We start from the raw sequence: 22,434 nt of genomic DNA, 5'->3' as shown, positions 1-22,434 counted from the left end.
AGCTGATAGCTACCGCCTGGGGGATCAGGTTGTTCTGTTTTTTTAGTCATTATCGTAGTTGATGATGATGGGTGACCTGGATGCATAATAAATTTTATTATACAAAAAGATGGGATCCGGGAAAAACAGGATGGATTGTAGAATCGAGGGTGACTGAGATCCGGAAAACCAAGCTTCGGAATTCCTTCGAGTGAACTTAAAGACTGTCTGCATCCTCCATCCGAACGGCTCCCAGCCCAGACCAGAAAGCCGGTAGTAACTTGACGCACAAACGCATAGAGGCTACTCGGTAGTTTAAAGCTATCTGACACCGTGTGGATCAGGTGCTTCTCCGCGACTCTACTAACCATTGCGAACCATTTAAGCGCCGAGTAGTAATGATAGATCAAAGCAAGAAATAAGAACGGGGATGGAAGTACAGAGCACTTCGTTTTAGACTGTAGCGGTACACTGCAGAATTATAGTATCCTAAAGGAGGCAATCTGGTCGCCCGTGATTAGTACCTTGATTTGACTCAGGTACTCATTCACAGCTGAGTCGACTGGTATCCAACGTCAAATCACGATGCATATTCCACTGCTACCAGTGAGATTTGAACCGCAACCTTCCGTACGACAGTCTTGTGCTATAACCACTCAGCTATCCGGACACTGAGAAAATCTTTGTTATATTTGTGATTCGTTTGAAGACGATTCAGCCAAATCCTTACGGGCCTCGACATGTGAAGTTTCATTTAATTAGCTAAAGAAAACGTAAAAGTTTCATGGTCACAAAAAGAAATAAAATAGCGGCCGCAGTATCGAAATGTCGCAGCGTGAGACCGCAAAAAGAGCAATTTGCGCGCTGTTATATGCAAGTTTTCCAGGTGATTCCTTACTCATTTAACCAAAATATTTCTTTAATTTCGATGAAAATCGACTGCACACGCTTAAATTTTACTATACATTTTTAATTTGGCAATTGGAAAGCTTTTGACCATAGCGTATCTCATTTCTGCTGTATTTTTATTGAAAAACATTCTGCCAACTGCCCAAAATTTAATATTTTATGTGTGATTATTCGGTAATTATATCGTTAAGTTCATTAGATTTTTCTTAGTGTTATTACGCGCAACAGAAAATATGTTTTGAGAAGAAGCTTTTACATACCTTATAAAAATAATATAATATCTGCCTGTCTATCCGTCTGCCACATGAGATCGTGACGAAGTTTGGCGCGAATATGTGGTCTGTGAACGGCTATGCATGTTACATTATTTTGTGTTGAGTTTGAAGAGGGCTTTCCATATATGCGAAAGAAGGCAGCAAAATTTGGTTTCACAGAATGTGGTGGTTTACCAAATGAGAGGGCTCGATTAGTACTTACGAAAATGATCTTATTTCTTATATTGACTCAAACAAAGAAAAGTGATGATTCAAAATATGTGCCCCAAAAAGTGAAACAGGTCTCGTTCTCAGAACCTGTCAAACCGAAAAGTCTAAAAAAATCACAGTGATGCATCTATACAAAATTTGGCCTAAAGATACATCCTATTATGATATCTGCTAAAATAAGACAAAAACTCACTGAGGAAGGGGGCAACTGGTCCTCGAAATACCCTTGTTCCACATAAAAAAAAATGTCTTTTTTTCTCATACTAAAAAAAAATAAAGTCAATAATTTTAGAAATTCAATCGCCCTTAAGTTAATTCTAGAAGTACAACTGGCAATTAGGTTTCAAATTGAAATCAGTATAAGTGATAATATTAGACATAATTTTGAAAAGTTTTAAATCCGACTATTATTAGCAAAGTTATAGAATGTTAATTTTGCATTTCATGCCATCATTTAATTATGCTCCGGGTATTATCGACTAGATGATTAAGTGGCAAACAGGACATTCTATGACGCTCGAATCGCGCAATTGATCAGCTATCACTCCGGCACCCCCCTAGTTAGATGTCAGGACAATCACGGTTAAATATACATTTCTTAGATAATCAAACATTTTGCTACTAGAAAAGCATGAGTTAATCAAGGAAGGATCATAATTACCGATCAAGTAACTTTTTTTGGCACTACTCTAGTTAAAACTTATCAGTCTTAATTAATGCCGCAGCAGAACTATCGAGTATTGCCCGATAAACTGGACATGTTCCCGCAATCGGTTCATCACCTTACGTACAGGATTATGCTTGCCCAGTGCCATCGCAGTGTGGCCAGAAATGAGATGGTCCAACATCTCTAATGTCGAACCACACATTCTGCATTGTTGATTCTCCATCCGCTCTTTTATTATGAGCTTTTTATAAGTTTAAGAAACGACTACGCCATCCTGACTGGCACACATATATCCCTTCGTCTCAGCAAAGAGCTTCCTAGCTTATATCGATCGACAAAAGAATGCTAGAGGCATTTCATTTATCATTACGCTCTTGCTTTGACTTCACCCTACCCTGAGGGTTGAAAGATGAAATTATCAACCACGCATCTGTCTCCGATGTCACGAAACAGGTTCATCCGTCCCATGGCAGAATTCGGGGAACGTAGTCGCTACTGCATGTTTCCAGGACGGTCTTCGTCCACGGCAATATTTCGAATGCATATGCAAATGAAGGGGTAGGAATTGCATACAGTTAACTTGGATTTGACATTTTTCTAGACAAAATCCCCTCCGAATGTCATACCTGAAGATGTCAATTATGGCCAACATACTTCTAAGAAGGCCATCAGTACACACTGATATCATCTATGTAAGTAGATCAAGTAAGTCAGCTAGTGTTTAGTACGTAGGACATATTTGATTCTAAACCCAGGCCCCATTGCATCATTCAGTAGCCATCAAAGGGGGTCCAGAACCACACAAAACCAAAGGGGATGCAACGAATGCCCCGGGAAGACGCCTCTGCGGATGGGCTCTACCTCAGTTGAATGCACTAACAAAATCCATGACTATCGCCAAAAATGTTATCATATTATGATAGTTTGGGATTAATGCGATGTCGGCATTGGGCATCGATTAGCCAGGTATGCCGGACGCTGTTCAAAGGCTTGTTGTAATCGTAATAGCGACTGAAGATATATCTTTTGCCTGTAATTGCTTGTATAACAATTGTCGAGTCGATAATGAATTGTTCTTTGTAACCACTCGATCCAACTTGGCAATCTTTGTTTTTACTAATGATGAACGTTATGAATTTGTAGAGGGTTGGTAATCAAGTAATCGGCCATGTATCTGTGAGGTTCTGCACCGTGTCCTTTTTAGGGTCAAGGTAGTTAATCCTTGCAATATGGAAGGCTGGGAATTCCTTGCCGATTACTGCTACGTTATACCTACCGTGAACTCTGGTGAACTTTTTGTTTCGGAAATTCTACACCCAGTTCAACCCAGGACACCTCCAGTTTATCAACCTATTTATAGCTTGTCTTACATTCTCTTCGGTAATATAGGCAGAATTCATGCTCGGTTCCTGCGGCGATACTCCACTCGGGTAACTCTCAAAGTATGTCCTAATATTCTTTTCTCTTCGTTACCGAAAACTTCATTGACTGGTCGCTCTGTCCTTACCGGATTTAAGTTATTTTTCTTCCTCACATTTTTGGTAGTACATTTTATACCTAACAGCCACAATAGCTGACAGCTGATAGCTTTCTCTCACCTACATAATGAGACGCTGCCGTGACCTACAGCCTTTCAGACTGAACGTGGGTTGCGACTAGTCACAGCGGAGTTCTATTCTTTATCTATTAATTTATTTCTTCTATTCTTTATTTATTGTTTTAAGGTTTTTGTCTGAGACATGTTAACAGTTTTATTTTCGCGTATTTTTTTTCCTGTCTGTTTTTCAGTTTTCGGTAATGAACCGTGCATCGGTTAAAGAGACATGTAAAGTATCAAAAACCGCCCACTTCAAATTTCCCAAGCCTGACTACACTTCAGTGGAGGCTCAATTTTTGAGGGAGGATCTTTACGGTCCATTTTGCCAGCTTTTTAGGTTTTTGGGATAGTTCTTCTCTCTAGGACAACTTCGACCAACTAGAATGATCTTTTGGCCACCAAGTCATTACAAATTAATAGATATGTAATACAAAGTGGAATTTCATCATCAAAGATATTTTCCTACCTTGCATTTTCTGAATTCACCACATTTTTGTAAAGAAAACTGCATAATTAAAGTGCAATACAAAGGACAATTTATTTTATTGATCCACACCTAAGTAAATCCGTCTACACATGTGAATATTATTGCAGTTCACAAATATGTTCTTTACTCTTTCCGAAAATAAACTTAAATGTTCATTGGTGGTTCTCAAAACCATAAATAATAAAAATATAAAATAATTATTAATTAGACACATAACTTAAATTTTTAAAATTAAAATTATATTGACTAGTGTTTTCTTCCTAAAGTCGAATTTTCCGGGGGAAAGCTTGAGCTTCACACTCCGCGAAAATCCAAATTTATTGTTGTTGGACAAATATTTATAAAAGAACTAGAGAACTTAACAGAATACATCTTTGAGCTTTTGGTTTTGTTCGTAAAAGTAACCTAAAACTAAACTAAAACGAATTTTTACAGAGTTGCCAAAAAGAGAAACAGTAAAATAACATATTTTCCTTTCGAATTTGGGTTAGTGCTGATTGGTGATATTTTGTGTACAGAGTATGTGGTACTTTGCAGTGTCCTAGGCTGAAATACTGCTTCGGCATCATCTTATAGGAAAGACGGGGAGAAGTTAACTTAGTGCTGCGTCCAGGATAATTCACGACGTGAATTGAGTGGAATGGTTCGATTTGAATAGTCAGAAGAGATTCGGAATGAGTTTGAAATGCGAATGTGAAATGGACCAGCTACAAAATAACACATACTTAATTTCCTTACAACTAACAATCTAACACGCTGCATTCAAATGTAAACATAGTGGCCTAGTCCTTTCGCAGGATTATTGTTAACAGCTTCAGCGGCTAGAGTTGCGGCCATTTTCCCCGTATAATCGCAGGCACTATATCGTTTCGTATAAACCACGCCATTACTCTTCATCTGTTGCCGCGAAAACTGCTCCACATCCAAGATTTTTTTATCGCTCCCCAACGGCGAGAACGAATGATTCACAGTCCTTATCTCACGGACATTATACACGGGGTTGTATGCATCCAGCGAACTGTTCAAGATCGTCGATGGGTTTTTGTTACAAAACTCACACGATTTGAAATTATTTCGACATTTATTGCAAATTGTTGTGGTTGTCGATTTGTTGCTGTTATTGTTATCCTTGTCCGTGTGCGATTTTGGCTTGTTCTGTTGCTGTGGATCTTCTTCGCAAATGGTTCGTGTATCTGAGTCCAGGGAGTTAAGGCTGATGTGTGAATGTATGGATGGGGTTGATGCTGTCTTTTCAGTAATGGGGGGTAGGAGCTGCCGTCGTCGAGGATAATTGGGATTTCGTCGCACTAGAAAATGACATGTTTCGCCGCGCTTTATTCGTTCAATTTGAGCCCGTAAGGGTAGATCATCGGGATGGAGTTTGCGCTGGTATTCTTGACCGGGACAGACCTGGTAAGGAGAAATAATAGATTAGTTTTCTGTAGTAGTTAGGATCAAGTGTGCTTTATTATAATTTTTGAAGCTAACTTTATTTCGCTTACATCCGGCAGTTCATATTATTTTCGAAAAAAGGAATTAACGAAAAGTCTTGAAACTGTCTAGCAAATCAAAACACACAATCAATTGGGACACTCAAGGGAAACTCTTTCGTAGTGTATGATATCGTCACTCAGATCAGGATACCGTCTTCGTTCTTCCAGCGAGAAAAAGTTGTCGTCCAAAGTGAAAGCGCCAAGAAAACTTAAAAAAAATATATATAAGAGGACAATGGTTCAGTGCACTGGTTAGGCGCTACAGGTACAGCTCAGCTCAAATGTCAGTTTCCACAGGGTACGCTACAGATCAAAGATTTTTGGACTATGAAAGCTCCGCAGTTAACAAAATACAAGACAAAGAACTGATGTACAAATATTTCTATTTCCATGGAAATTATATTTCAAGCAATATTGGAGTCGTAAAAGCAACCGTTTGTGAGGATCCCTAACGTTGAAATATAATTTCATTTGAATACTGCATATGCCAAGGAAATGATATTGACATAGTGATACTTGCAGATATATATATTTCATAGCAAAGATCGAAGCAGCAATTAACCCACTCTCGGATTTAAATTTGACCAGATCTGTTTGGAAGTACAAATGTTGCTTTCAAAGCAAATATAAATTTCCGAAGCTTCCCATATGAAACTCCAAAAATTTACAATTGACCATCACGATTGTAGCTTCCTCTATTACCAGTGCCATTCCATTTCTTAATGAAGTCAATAAATTCCTCCTATTCTTGAAGGTGCGTTCCCATTAATATTTGCGCTAACCCGGCGTTTGTCACGCTGCTGTAGATTAAGCCTAATAATATTGAAGTTGTAGCAGAAGGACTGTGCTTACAATTACAATAAATAAATGGGCATACCCTTCTCCAATAACAAAGAGAATGCAATGTTTGTGGGTGCTCTATACTTCGCAAAGGAATGAACAGGAGACATGGAAATATAACTATGGTCCCACTTACCTCCATTCTATCAACAGCACTCAAACGTGTTCATCGATTCTGATCTAATCCTGATGAACGACCCCTGCCTAGATGGATGTGAGACGTTTGCACCGATCAAATCAGTAACAGTCACCAAAGCTTCATACTGATTAGCATTTCATCGATCATCAAAAAGAAAATTTTCGAACCAAATTACCTAAGGGAAAGCTTGCAAAACATAAACTTTTCCCTTCATATTGACCAAATTAGAACATGTCGAGACATTAAGACATCAATATCAAAAATATCAAATGGATATTAAGATACATTTTTGAAAATCTTTTATTCTAATTCTAGGCTCCAAAGTTCACGACTGATAATCCCACGAATTATGGATTATTTAGAAAAGTTTCAAATGCTTTCTATATGGAAGTCCCCTGAGGGCACTCGTAGAAGAACAAAAGAAGGTCCTGGTTTCTAAGGGGAAAATATGTTACGGACTTCCGTAACTTCAAGCATGAATGATCAGGACAAGGACTGGTATTGCCGTTTCTTGTAGGATTGGAGATGAAAAAAACAATTCAATGAGTATCCGTTTCTAGGAACTTTTATAGCAAATAACACTGAAAAATGATGGCAAAGGCAAGCGAACTGAACGCACCATCCAGGCTGTCTAAATATTACTCTTTTTAAATATCTCGTGAATTTTCTTGAAAGATATCAGTCCTTTACTTCACTCCTCCATGTTTCATCCAATATTGACTATATTTTATGAAAAAAAATGTACACCCCCCTTTCATGTCACAAAATGGCGCCATTGGCTATACGCAAAGAAATTCACAGACCACATGTTCTTACCAAATTTCATGACAATTGGTTCAGCCATTTTCGAGTAAATCGGGTATGGCAGACTGACATTGAATAGATTTTAATAAGGTTCTGTGAACGAAACGGTTTTTGTGAGCTGAAATAGGTTCTATTGGCTACTAACAGCTGTCATCTGTTAGCTGTTGTCGGTTGTGATTTTCGACCTTAAACAGGAGAAATTATCCGCGATCTCAGAATTTTAGTCTCCTATCAATATTGTTCTCGTTTGATCAGCGCCATATGGTGTTGTTGGTTCTTTTGTTTTTGGTGCCTTCATTAATGTGCAACACAAGATTTCGTGTCAATCGATACCAGCTCGATTTGCATGAAGGTAGATTGTATCTCACATTGTTCTTCTCATAATGTCAATATTGTCCGCATAGGCCAGCAGTTGAGTGGACTTGAAGAGGATAGTGGCTCCTGCACTAACATCTGCGGATCAATTTTTCCAGGGCCCGGCTAAAGATGGCGCAAGATAGAGTATCCCCTTGCCTTAGACCGTTGTTGATGTTGATTCATCTCAAGATCGCGATCCTACTGCTGTTATCTGGGCTCGCACATTGTTCAGGGTTAGCATAATCACTCTAATCAATTTTGTCGAGATATCGAATTCTCTCATGGCGGTGTACAGAAAGACATTCAATTTTGCGAAATTAAACTTCAAACATGCGGCTTCCTTGCAGTCAATAGTATTTCTCACTATTGACCTCAGCAATAAATTAGTCAGTTTCAGAACTTTCCAACTGCCACGTAATGCAAGGGTTAGCTAAACCGATATAAACACAAGTCATCTTCGAAACCACTTCTTTCTTTAAAAACCCCTGAAAGCTAATGTAAACCCCACAAGGGCCAAATATACAAAGAAATGCTGTATAAAGTAAAAGGGAAGAGTACAATTAATAGTGGAGTCACTGTTCCCGCAATGATCGAACACCGTAGTTGAAGAGATCATTGCTTGTATTACCGAAGAGGAATTGCTGAAAGTGTGCAATAAAATTAGCGCCAGGACTTGATGGTATCCCGAATAAAGCAGTGAAAGCTGCCGTCCTCACGAGACCTGACATGTTTGTACAAACCATGCAAAAATATTTCGACGAAGGGATGTTCCCTAAGTAATCGAATGGAAACAAGCTACCCGAGATTCCTTCTCATAACGTCCAATGTGCGTTCTGGGTACGATTGGAAACATTTTAGAGGGAATTATTGTCAACAGATTCTTGGTTTGGTGTCTAGGAAGGTCGCTGCATTGTCGATGCAATAAAAGCGATGGTTTACATCGCAGATGCTAAATAAAACAGGAGATCAATAGAGTAAGGTGCAGTGGTCACGTTGGATGTAAAAAGTGCCTTCAAGTCGGTAAATTGGTGGTTCATCAAAAGTTCGTTCTTCTGGATGAATACTCCGCGCTTACCTGAGCAACATAGTGTCTAGCTACTTCAATGAGAAGAAATTAAAATTCAAACTTATGGATTAGTATCCATGGATCACAAAAGAAAAGCCATTCTAATAACAAGCCAAACGAAACTGGAAAACATGGAAATGCGAGTTGGAAACCAGGCCATAAGAAGCAAGCAGACAGTCAAATACCTGGGATTTAACGTGCATTTGAAATATGCAGAGAATTATTGTTATAGGTAGCCATCTCGCGAATCCTACAATATATCGGTGGGGCTAGATACGTTAATAAACCATTGCTCTCTTGGGTTTTTAGATCAGTCTGCTGTTACTATATGGATTACGTAATGTAGGATCTGTGCTCTGAGGGTGTTTAGTGGCTTTCGAAGGATCTCTGATGTTGCAACGTTAATCATAGCTGATTTGTTACCGACGAAGATCTTGGTTGAAGAGATCTTACGAATCTACGCCAGGAGGACGACAACCAAAGACGACGAAAACATTATCAATATCGATAAAGGGCAGCATCAATGGTCAGAAAGCAAATTCGACGGAATAGCTAAACGAAAAGCTGATGGACATACAAGTTAATTCCAATCATCGACAGGCGGGTTAGTTGTCGCCATGGAGACTGTAGTTACTAGTTAACGCAGTTATTATCTGACCACGGTGGCTAACGTAAGTATCTATACAGGTTTCATCATGACATGTCTCTAACATGTCCAACTTGTCCAGGCCAAAAAGAAGACGCAGAGTGTGCAATATTACTTTGCAGACGTTTCGCGACGTGCTGGATCACAGGCTCCAGTCGGAGCGCGGATGGCAGGATGTAGTGGCTAACGTCCAAAACAAGCCCCCTATTGCGTAAAGGGAGGGGAAGAAGGGAGAAGTAATATTTGAAGACAGTTACGCAGGGTGAGACCTTAAAGTGGTACAAGAGGCAGATCTTCCGCCCGCGAAAAGAAAAATAAAAAAACACTTCTTGTCCCCACCCTTCCTCTTTGCGTTAAAGGGTTTTTACGCTACAAGGAAGATCTTTCTACGTATGTACTTTAGCAGAAAATCTTTGAAAGCATTCATTTCAAATGCTGAAATTTGGTTCATTTGCCTCAGTTCATTAAAATCCTATAGAATTTTTTTTTTATCAAATTTCCACCTCCTTGCTTGCTGGCGATCAACATCGGAATAATACCTACTATTCAAACTCGAGGTAATATTAATTCGAACTGTTGGATTGGCTGTCATCAAATATGCGATCAAACCGGCACAGAACTGGGTGTTCCCTGCCATTTCAGTCGGTAATCTCATAGCGAGCAGAGTATAGTTCTTAGTATCTCGCAGCAAAGTTTCGTAATCTAGGCATACTTGTCTTGGGAAAGCGCACAGTACAACAAAAATGACGCATCCGTTTCTTTTCAACTGAATCTTCTTTACTGTCCCTTCCTTTAATTGATACTACTCTAATTCCAGAAGTTGGATTCCGTATACGAGCCAGTCACCCACTAATTGCATCGAAATTAATCTTTCTGTTTCTTAGTTACCGACATGCAGCGTAGAATATTACTACTTTTACTTGACTCAGTCTAAAGCTCAATTGTAAGAACATTACTATGAATATATAGAGAGATACGAAGGAATACTGCGGCTGACATTCTGCAGGAAGAGTGAGTTTTAACTCTGAATGAATCCTGACGTATGCATAATATACTAAGTTATTCTGTTGGATTTATTATAAAGAGACAAATATGTATCTTTCAAGGGAATATACTTACTTCATAAATTGAGAACTGTTCAACGGGTTCACTGGAGTTAAAACACGACAATAGCAACGACAAAAGCTCATCTGCGGTAGTTTCCTGCGATATCACTAAACTCTTGTACTGGGAAGTAGGCTGTAACGCCGAGGTATGAACACGAATAAGGCCACCTGGTCTCAACTGCAAACAAAATCTACAAAAAGATGAAAAATTTAAATAACGCTGTTAATATTTTTAAACGACTCTTGAATTTTCATCCGCGTATTTCCACTTAAGTAGGAATTCAAATTGAGAACGAGCAGCGTTCGCTTCGGTTCAAGAGTGGAAATTTAATATGTACCTTGAATCGCCTTTCGGATGACATGCCTGCAAAATAGCTGGTCGAGCTTCTTCATCTAAAACAAGAACGGTTTTAATTCCGGCCCTTCGTACCGTCACTTCCATTGACATGTAGAACAGTCGTGGATCGCGATGCCTCATTTTTAATCTGAAACGATGGAGATAAGAACTTAAATACACATCGAGAATGAATCCTTTAGATGGTGACTGGTAGAGGAAGAAAACTCTCTGCGCAACTTCTGTATAATTTCAGAAACAAGAGAATTATCTGTAATCTGAAACCAGAATGAATCTTACCTTCTGAGTAATTGTGTCACAACTTCTTTACTGGTGGTGTCCCATTGAATGCCGAGTGTCTTATATTCCACGTCAATCTTCAGGCAGCTTGTGTAGACTTTAATGGTTGTCTGAAAAAAGAAACAACGAAAATAGATAAGCAAAGGTTCTACTATTTTGAATTTGGAATGAGATCAAACTGGAAACCGGAGAAATTTGGCGCCGCGAAAAAAGTGATGGAATCGCGAACTGAAGAAAAAGTGGGTGGCATAGTTTTGGGAAGATACGAGGGTTCGTTGCTGGTAGCATTTTAACTTCATATGTTAGTATGTGCTTCATTTGTAGGGTTTATCTTGTATTTGGCGTTGCTGATTTCAAGTCGTTCCAGTTGAAATGCATAAACCGGGTTGATTGGATTAAAACAAACGACTTCCGACGAAATTATGATTACATCTCACATGGGATCCGAAATGGGTTCGGGATTAAAAGTTATTTATCCTAAAACCCAAAATTTTGCATGCTACCTTACGTAAGTAATATCGTTGGGTAGAGGAATTTTAATTGGAATTGGAAGTTAATACTTAATATTCTCCAGTATTTAGTGACTATCTAGCGGTCAGAGGGGAGCTCCACCTTTTGCAAGCCAACATTTCTAAATCTGTATATAAGCAAGTTAACGTTTCTCGGATGATTGATTCAAATTTCTGAATTCTAATGGCATAAATATTTTTAGTTTTACCTTAAAGTCCCCTTTTGGATTATTATTAGTTTTCGAGATCAAAGAGCGGAAAGTCAACCCAAGCAGTTTTATGTTTTCTACAAAACCCTAATAGAAATTCTGAGAAATAAAACTGGCGCCGTGAAATCAGATATTTATATATGCACTTTTTGCTTAAGCCTCTACAGTCTAATAAATATTTAGATTAAACTTCCAATTCTCTTATTTCTTTCTACCTAACAAGAAATGCCGACTCCGTTACAGTAAATTAGCTCAACTAGAGATTTCCTGTGCGCCATCATTGGAGTATTATTACAACTGGAAGAACAATTGGGAGTTTATTGCTCTAAAAAGGAAGTTGTGTTACAATTTGTAGTTATGCGAATAGCGTAGAAAGCGAGTACGGTGAAGATAGTCCTAATTTATGGAGCGTCAGCTCCGGACCTTTTATTACACAAATGCAGGCTAATTTATACTCGTGGGTGGAATCATAGCTTCCAGGCCATATTGTTCTTAATCGTTACACTTTAAATCGGCCTCAGACTGCCGCTCTGCATTGGATCCAGTCGGCTAACAATGCGTTGTGTTATTGTTTATAGTCGCGGCTGCTTCTTATAAAACCCATTACGAGCGGCTATTGCTTTAATTGAATGCGATTCTGCGGTTGATTTGTCCCTACTTCATCGCGTATTAAAGTGATTGATGGCACGAGATTCAGAGACAGATAGTGTTACAAAGGCTCAGAAGCCTCAATCGTTATTTCAATGAAACCACATTCTATTTTTATCTTGGCTGTACTGTCTTCTCGGTAACCTACATGCTCTTACACTAAGACAGCGTAATTCGGCAATTTGAAACCGTTTTATTGACATGAAATTGGATGAAATAAGTCTGATATGAATATGAATTATGAGAAACTTTAATATGCTCTAATACTTCCAATTCATTTTGAATATTCATTAAATGCCAATAAAATATTCTCGAATTCATTGGCATGAATCACTCACTCCGAAGCTGAAATATAATACCGAAGTGGCGTCTATTTTCGTTACTATCTTAATTTATTCGGAGTTTCAACGATTTTCGTAAAAGTTATTCATAGCGTGCAACTCATCAGAATTGACGAAAATAAATACAAAAGGGATTCAAACTGAATTATATCAATTCACAGAGCTGCGGGGATCATTTCAGGAATATTATTAAATTGAAGGTTAACAGGCTTCACTAGAGGCGTTTTGTGAGAGTACCCTATGCAAAACAATATATATGACAATAAATATAACAATTGTAAAATACACAATTCCACATTTAAAACAAGTCGGAATACCGGAAGCTCGTGCTTCAGATATAAAGGTTTTGTGTTCATCTTATGTAGGAAATTTCAACGCACATTTTTCTATCCGTATATAGCTACAAATCCACCATATTCCTTCATATTTTTCCAAACTACGAGACATACGTACATATTACAGGCATAGATATTACGCTCACCCTAAACAAACAAACGGTCTATTTCAGAATACTGTACACATATATGCACGTATATACATTGAGCGTACCCATATTTCCGATTTACTTCTTATATCTATTTGAATTAGGCACTACCCGCAAAGTTCATTAACACGCATATATTATATACCTACATACACACATGTCTGGTTGACAAATAACTAAAAAACTAAAACAAAATAATTCTCTGCGACCCAATTCAAAAGAACTCATTTCATTGTGATATTGACGAATTGATATCTGATGATGACGTCATGCAGGTTGTAGAGTGCACAAAATTCAAAATTTCACCCCCTATAACTTTGTTAATAATAGTTCAATTTTCTTCAAACTTGACCAAACTGTGCATTATGTTCTTCATTACACGCATGCCAAATTTTGTACTTCTGGGATGAACATAAGAGGGGCGCCGGGTAAATTTCTAAAATGTGGAAATATACTATTATTAACTTTATTTGTGCAGATATCGGAACCGGATATATTTTGAGGCCTAGACTTAGTAGAGATGCACCACTGTGATTTTTTTCAGATTTTTCGGTTGAATAGGTTCTGAGAACGAGACCTGTTACATTTTTTGGGGGTCATATTTTGAGCCCTCACTCCCCTACGTTTCACCGAAAGCCAAATATTGAACCAGTTTCGAAAAGTACTAATTGAGACCTTTCATTTGATTCCCCACATGGCTACATTCTGTGAAAAAAAAATTTGGACCCTCCGTTCATATGTATGGGGAGCCCCCCCCTTAAACTTAACACAAAATGGCGCCACTTACTGCATGTAAAGGGAACACCAAATTACATACTCTCATCAATTTTCGTGACAATCGGTCCAGCCGTTTCCGAATAAATCGGGTGTGACAGACAGACAGACGGACAACTAGCACGGCGAGAATCCATCGCAAAATGGCAAAAGAGATGGAACGAGGCACAAACTGGCCGTTGGACCTACCGTATCATTCCACACATTCGAAGATGGATGGAAAGGAATCACGGGGAACTAAGCTACGAGCTAACACAGTTTTTAAGTGGACATGGAGGTTATCGGGCTTATATTTATCGATTTGGACACGACGAGTCACCATGGTGCCCAAGATGTGGTAACGTGGCTGAGAATGCGGAGCATGTTGTGTTTGAGTGCCCAAGGTTTACAGCACACCGAACTAGGCTGGAGGCGATCGCAGACAGGCGCTTAACACCTGGAAATATAGTGGAGTTTATGTTGGAATCAACGGAGGCTTGGAATCAAGTGGTAATTGAGCTGAAAATGATTCATGAACAGCTAAGGCATGAAGAACTGCGAAGAAAGCAAGAAAGGGAGCGAACAATAATGCGCCGCAGTTAAGAACTGATCCAGCCCCACGATGCAATGCTTATAGCAGTCCCGTGGGGAGAGTGGAAGAAGAAGGAGGTGGTTTTAGTGAGTAGAAGTCTCACATAACTGTTTGGCAGGAGCCAGCAGTAGGTTTTGAACCTTTCCACCTTCCAACGATGAAAAAAAAAGACAGACGGACAGACGGACAGACAGACACCGCCTCGATTCTAATAAGGTTTTGTTTCACACAAAACCTTAAAAAGGGAGGAAGGGGGTAATAGGCGTAGTAAAAATCACTTTCTCCTCCTTCCTTCCTTCCTTCGCGCCATTGTGTTCTATCGAAGGAGCTCTTGCGATCAGTTTTATCTAGGTCGAGGGTGTCAAAAGACGTTACCGGGCTTGCAACGTACAGACATAAATTATTTGTCTATTCTTTCGTTTCTTCTTATAGCTCCTTCAGAGCTATCAAGTCAGACTAAAAACGAAATCCAATTATCAACTATGGTGACAATTACCTATGAATCTTCAAGCCCTTTTTCAGTGTTGGAGTGATTAAAATCAATTGTTTTTGATTAATCATATCCTATGCACTGACGCAGATTATATAGAGGAGGCACAAGTTCAGTGGAAAAAAGGCAAGGAATCTCATTGTGCTCATGACCCTCCATCGCTATACAATGACTGTTGTTATGGCAGATGCTGCCACCTGCTCGCAGTAACTCGCATCTATATGCCATATCATACATGCTACTAACACCAGCCCTTATGTGCGGAATTTTTGTCACGCAAGTCCCATCACGGTCAAAGATGTGCAATGATATTCCGTCACCATAAAATTTCATAGAATCTGTAATCTCCTGTTTATAGTCTTTTTGGTTGAAGCGTATCGATTAAAACAACAGTTGTCCATGCAAGTGCCAGTCTGCATGGAAAAGTTCGACTTTTACATTTTTCCTTTTAGGGATAGAATTGTGAGGTCTACAGCTGTCGAGAAAGAGCAATACCTTTCGTTCCTCCTTACTTAATTCCGTTGTTCAGCTTCCAAAGCCATTTCGTGAAAATTTCAATTCTTTGTTTGATTCACTGGCATAATTTTTATATTTTTAAAATATCTTGGATTTTCCGGTAAATTTACAAAATGTGGTAATATGATATTATTAACTTTATTTGAGCAGGTATCGCAATAGGATGTATTTTGAGGATTAGATTTTGTATAATTGTACCATTTTGATTTTTTTTAGGCTTTTCGGTTAGATAGCTTGTGACAATCCGACTTGTTACACTTTCGGGTCATACAACCTTGCTCCCATACTTTTCACCCAATCACATGAGCATTGGTTGCGAGAATGCTACCAAATATAAGTGGCCCAACACCGAGCCGACAATTGCTTATTTCGAGGATGGCCAGTTGGATCTCTTTATATACAGCCCCAGTGTGGGCAGATGCACTGAAAAGTACAATAAATAAAAGAAAAATGGGAGCCGCGTATCGCATAAGTGCACTCCGAACATGTTGCGCTTACAGAATAATTTCCAATGAAGCAGCCTGCGTGATAGTCCCGACTGATATTCTGGCGAAAGAACGACAACGTCTTTAGGATCGAGTGTACATCACCGAAAAATTTCCTATCCGTCGGCGGCACTTCGCATGAAATAAAACCATCGCGGAATAGCGGAAAATATGGAACGAATCAGAAAAAGGAACCCACAGAGTTATATGGGATATTAGAAGATGGATCGAGCTGTTTTTGAACATGGGGGTTACCGAGCATTCTAGAGAGATGAAACCAGTGAGAAAAACGTCGCTGGATCTACAGAATCATATGGGATATTCGGCGAAGTAGGTTTCGCCCTAACACAGTTTTTGAGTGGACACGGAGGCTACCGAACATATCTTTAGCGAGGTGCGCATAACGATACGCTATATTGCCCAATGTGTTCCGATATCACAGAGAACACAAAATACACGCAGGAGCCAGCGGTAGCTTTTGATTTTTTCCACCTTACATCGACAAAAAAAAAACAGGCAGACATTGAATAAGGTTTTATTTCGGACAAAACCTTAAAAAGATACAGAATACAAGAAAATTGCTGACAAAATTCTTTGTAGATAAAAAGAACAGAACAAATGATGAAGAATTGATGAGCTGCTCACATTTTTTCAAAGAACCCCAGGTCCAACCGTATCCACTGGTAAATAAAGTTCACATAGTTATAAACCTTACCTGAACCTCCGTGGTGGTGCACCAGCCAAATGCCTTGAATATCGATAAAAGAACAGTTCGTGCCAATTAATAGCATTATGCCTCGAAAAAATACTTATGCGTTTACTTCAGTTGATATGGCAGTACGAGCCCCGCTCCAGTCAAGAAATCAACAACGGCTTTGGACGCAAAAGCGATGTAAGGACGCGAGCAGGTTAGTGTCAGTCACACAAATTTGTGCCTGCAAGTTAAATATTTTTGCTCTCACTGGTAAGGCAGAGGAACTTGCAAGCGCCTTTCAAAGGGGACATAGAACGAAAACGCAGTGAAAATATCTACACATTTCTGTACTTTCACTAGTCCATGGATACAATACGGTGTATAGTATGCATGTCATGTAGGCGAAAACAGATACAGAACTCACGAACTTGTGCTTATCAATATATGTGGTTGACATAAACCTCTATTTAGGTATACCGTATAAACTGCATAGTTTCTGGCAATGTCCTCCAACTTCCTAACGATTTTCCGGAAAGTTTGGACTTCTTCCGCATTATTATAGACCACAGGGATCCTGTGATTGTGGGTTCTATTCTATAGCATAACCCCCAATGCAGTTGTTGCACTTTTCTAATGTCTGACCTATCCACGATCCCTTTCGCTTTCTCATCAACATTTCCGCGAGCATGTGGCCCATATGCCGATCGGGTCTATCATTAGTTTTTATCGTAGGCCAGAATACCCCGATGACACGACACACGACGTTATAGGTTTTCAGTAAACGTGGTGGCCACTTTCCATGTACGACTCTCATATAGTAGGGCACAACATTAACACCCGGGATGACTTCAACTTAATATTGGTGTTAGTTGACGTAGTTGCATTTCCAGATTTAAGACAAAACACAGAAAGCGGATTTAGGGGTCTTAATATGTTGGGCGATATCAAATGCAGTGCTACCTTCGGTAAAAACAGCGTATTAATGCAAATAGGAAGAATGCGACAACCAGTTAGACTGAGAACCTTAGCATTGTTGGTGCTTATCTTCAGTCTGACTTGCTTACTTTCTTCTCTAAGTCCATAGGCACTTGCCACTTGATTTATTAAATGGTCACTTCATCCCTAAGATAACAGATAAACTATATTCTCTTCTTCACCGACAACAAAGTTGTACACTACAAGATCAGCGCACCTCAGTAATGGGTGTTGATTGTTGTACTACGCGCAACGTTGAAATAGTGCAAGAAATAAATTACAAAATGAAATCGGTTTTTTTTTATCGTAAGTGTAATTGTTAAAGGGAAGCGTGTTGTAATCTACCACAAGAGAAGTTAATCCAGATGACTGAAGTGCATAAAGAATGCTGGATTGCGGCAATATTAATTTCTTTTGCATTTCGCATCTAGGCTAATAGCAAATGGTGAAAGGCTTTATGTCTATAATTTAGTGTGGCTTTTCTGAGCTTCATTTCATAGGTCCGCTTGTTTCAGAAAGAAAAGAACTCAGAGGTACATATGTCATAGTAGAAAATGCCTTCAGTAAAGAATTGTATCTGGAGAATTCTTCTGAAGATATAGACAATGGTCGGAATAGAAGAGGATTCCCTATTTTCATTCAAGTCTTTAGCCGCTGAATCTAGAAAGGAGTTAATATTATAGCAGTACCTAAAACACTATAGGAAAGATGGCTGAAAAATACTACTGAATGCAGTACATAAAATATTGTACGGAGTATAAACTGTCTGTCTTCTTTCACAGCGCACACACTGAGCCCGCACGACTTTTTGTGTCCGGACATGATTCTCAGTAACCTAACCGTGGCCAAAAGGGAGCAGGCGGGAGCAGCATACATCGACCGACCTGTCCCATCATCATTTAACGTTCATCATCACAGTGACGAGCCCTAATCTGTTTACAGGCTGCGCTGCCAATGCGAGGCATACGTTTTCGGGCGGCTCCCTTTGACTTTTTTAAGTAACAGGAACCTATTAGTGTGTAACAAGGGCGGTATAGCATCCTTTCATTTCAGCATCTTCAAGAATTGTAACGGCAGGGAAGAGGTCCTTGGTATCACTCTTCCAACCAACAATGGGATTTTAAGTGTGTAGAACTGGAGAGTGTCTAACCAAATATTTTTTTCCAGTCTAGATATCGATGTAGAGATCTCCTACTCTTTCAGAAAACCTGACTGCAGGAAATTTGGTTAAGTTATCGAGAACAACACTCCGATTTTCGCATTGGTAATATTTCTACGACAGGCGAACTGGTATCGAAGTTTGGAGCTCTATAAAGAGCATTCGAAATCACCCTTAAAGTCTCGTACCCTGCAAAATATAGCAAAAAGACATTGCCACTTTGGTGGCGGTCTTCAACATCCAATCCACTGCAGGCATCAATACTGGCAGCCATACAAGGATTGCCTGAAATGTACAGTTTGGCAACCAACAGTGCCATGAAAATGTCCTGGCTGGACTATTGTCAAAACGTTGAAAGCATCCGAGATTTAGTATGATTCTGACCAGTTTCATAGGAGCACATTCTGTCTTAAAAAAGTCGAAAGGCGGCTAGTCGAGAGGCTCTTCTCCTCAAACAAGGAGGACTGTGAGTCAGAATCTTGCTTGGAGGGTATGCCGCCTCAGTTATGTGAAATTATCGAATTGATAGTTACCAAGGATAAAAGCTGAACTATAAACCCGGATAGATCTCCAGAATCAGACGACATAATGCCAGTCATGCCTTAGAAACAGCAAGAAAGAATTGTGTTTTGTCATGTAACGATTTAGCGCAGCTGTATTTTTTTCGGGTACGTACCGCGTTTCTAGAGGCGCGGGTGGCCATGAGTCTGCGAAGGACTTTCGGCCAACCAGCTTAATCTATTTGGAGTTGAAGACCACCCTTAGGAACTTCCTTTCCGAATACCCAGCACCAACTAGAGCCAGGTGGCGCACACTCGGTAACTAGTTCTTTGGGGACTCCAGGTGCAGGATACATACATAACATCAAATATGATGATAACAAAATATGAAAAAATAACATTAAGAAAGAAGAAATGATGTGGATGCCTTAAGCCTCACAAAGGACTGCTAGATGCGAAGAAAACTAATTATAAATGCAGAAGTATTAAAATATCAACATAAATTATCTTTTAGACTTCAAGTCTGGAATGCCTTATCTTAAGTCAACTTAATTTAAGGCATGCAGTTAAGTCTCTCCATGCATTCAAATATTCCAGTTTCAAATATAAAGTTTTAGTCGAAAAATCTAGAAAGATGGGCGAATTGGTTAACGTCTCGAAAAGTCTGTAACGCGTAGCCAACATTTAAAGCAACTTTTAAAACTTTGAAAGCATCTAATAAATCTTTCACCTAGACACAAATACAATAAAGTTTCTGATGTCCTCCTGCGCTACCAATGCATTTTATCTTTTTGCCTGAATAGAAAGTATAAGACCAACTGGAAACAATTACCATCACAGTTTTCTTATTCAACGACGGCTTGGATGTAAACCGCGAAAAGTTTCTCGAATGCTGAACTCTCTTTTCTCCTAGAACGTATATGCCAAGGATTACAATAATGTTCCTTGCTCTGTTGGTGGATGGCGGTAGCGGTTGGGTTTCCCATTACATAGATGAGGAATTTTACCGTTGAGCGTATGGGGCTGCCAGATGGGAGATAGCAAGGAACAATGGCGAGCGGCGCCTTGAGTGCTGCGAGTGCTTGTCTGGCTATATTTTCGGAGGTCGCATTAAATTTGAACACGAAGGGAGAGTTTTCCGGACGCATATATGTTTAATTACTTTTGTTTCAAATGGGAATTGGTTTGTATTGGAAGCACTTGGTGAGGAGTCAAATTTGAAATTGATGAAAAAAGTAGAACAAGTGGAGCGGGTACTGCAGGTCGCAATGGAAGATGGATGGATGGATGTTCCCACTCAATCCAGCTTAGCTTGGTTAAATTGCACCGAAAGTAATCCCGGCATGTGAAGTAGCTGCAAGTGAAGTGTTGAATTTGTGTACAGATTACATTCCTTCTGCGAAAATTCCGTGCATACATTCACCGCAAACCATTTCACAGAATCTCCATATAAACTTGCAGGAGAAGGTGATTTGCAAAATCCTCCTTAATTCAGGAATTGGTGATAGACAAAGAGTTGGGAACGAATGTACACTTTATGCAAATTTATGTTGGATATTATTACGTGAAATGCTATTTAGTTTAGCAATTGCAGACTTCTTTCAGAACCACAACGAGGAAGGGTGGCAAATGAGATCATGCATGTAGCAAACGTGTGAAATATAGCAATTGCACTGGTGGAACTGTTAAATAATTTATTAGAATCAAAGGTTGGAGGTATAGTTCATTCTGCTCCTGTTTGGAGATCATGTGAGGGAGAGTAAAATAATTTTAGAGAGTAATATTGGAGTAAGCACGAAAAATTTATGCATTTTGCAATTTTTCATGAGGATTGTGCTTGTGTTGCATGAACCTAACTCAATGCACGAAGGCAGCTTTTACTTCAAATACCTAGTAAAAAGGGTTTTCCCTCCCAAAGTTCCGATATCAAATCAGATTCGTGGAAATGAATGCTATTGTTCTTGCGAAATTGCATAAGGTTAGTGTGGCACTATCAATAGGATGCAAGTTTTGCACATACCATGAACTCACATACATATCATACATGATATCGGTGAATACCACACAGTACTGTTTTCAAAGCTCTTCTAATCACGTTATTAGAATAGTACAAAATCTAGTCGGATCAGCTTACTCTGAATGCGGAAAAACAGAAAACGTGACTCAATTTAGTGCATGCTCGCAATGCCGTTTTTCGTGTAGGAGCCACCAGATCATGAGTTCAGAACAGTTTTCATGCAATATTCAGATTTATTTCGTATTTTGGGGCAGTGTTAATTACGACTTATGTAATGACTGAAATAAATAAGGTTTGCCATAAACAAATCGGGTGGCGATAAATTCGTCCAAATATTTATTGTTAGGCATATGATATAAAAGGCGCTAAATCTGCTACAGCTAGCAGCCTGCAAATTTTGAAACGTAAACCACGTCTAAGATAAGGACTGACTTCACGCACTCTCTCCAACTAGGAACCGGTTTATGATAGGATCTTGACTGCGAAGCTTTCGATATAGCAAAAGAGCTTTGAACAACAGTTATTTTTTGTGGCGAGTCTAAATTCAACATTTTCGGTTCTGATGGCCTCCAGTAAAAGGGGCACAATAGTTCTTCAAGGACGCGGTGCGACTTTCCCGTAACAGAATAATAAACGTTGTCTGATGGCCTGCAATTGGTGTGGATGCAGGTAGTCACTGCCTTAGAAGATCGTAGCATTGAGCCAACAGTTGAACATGACGGTAGCAGCATCATGACTTCTTATTGCATATAATCCAATCCAATCGTTACTAAAATAGGTCAATTTGTCAGTAAATATCAGATACGGTTACTATGTATATTGGGTTTGTCATCTGATATACCATATCCAAAAC

The 22,434-nt window shown here is 39.3% G+C and overlaps 1 protein-coding gene across 1 annotated transcript in view; it reads right to left on the bottom strand.

Moving 5' to 3' along the window:
- Positions 1-4,150: 4,150 nt before the first annotated feature.
- Positions 4,151-22,434, bottom strand: part of LOC119652788 — a 98,144-nt gene continuing 79,860 nt past the window's right edge. The window contains exons 3-6 of the mRNA XM_038057101.1: positions 11,210-11,319; positions 10,914-11,060; positions 10,589-10,766; positions 4,151-5,534 (exon numbers count right to left, since the gene is read on the bottom strand). Of these exons, the coding sequence (XP_037913029.1) occupies positions 4,887-5,534; positions 10,589-10,766; positions 10,914-11,060; positions 11,210-11,319 (1,083 nt within the window). The 3' untranslated portion in view covers positions 4,151-4,886. The remainder of the gene's footprint in view (positions 5,535-10,588; positions 10,767-10,913; positions 11,061-11,209; positions 11,320-22,434) is intronic.

This window comes from Hermetia illucens, chromosome 3 (assembly GCF_905115235.1).
Source record: "Hermetia illucens chromosome 3, iHerIll2.2.curated.20191125, whole genome shotgun sequence".
Lineage (NCBI taxonomy): Eukaryota > Metazoa > Arthropoda > Insecta > Diptera > Stratiomyidae > Hermetia > Hermetia illucens.
The sequence above is the reverse complement of the archived record's forward strand: the minus strand, read 5'-3'. Positions and strand labels throughout refer to the sequence as shown.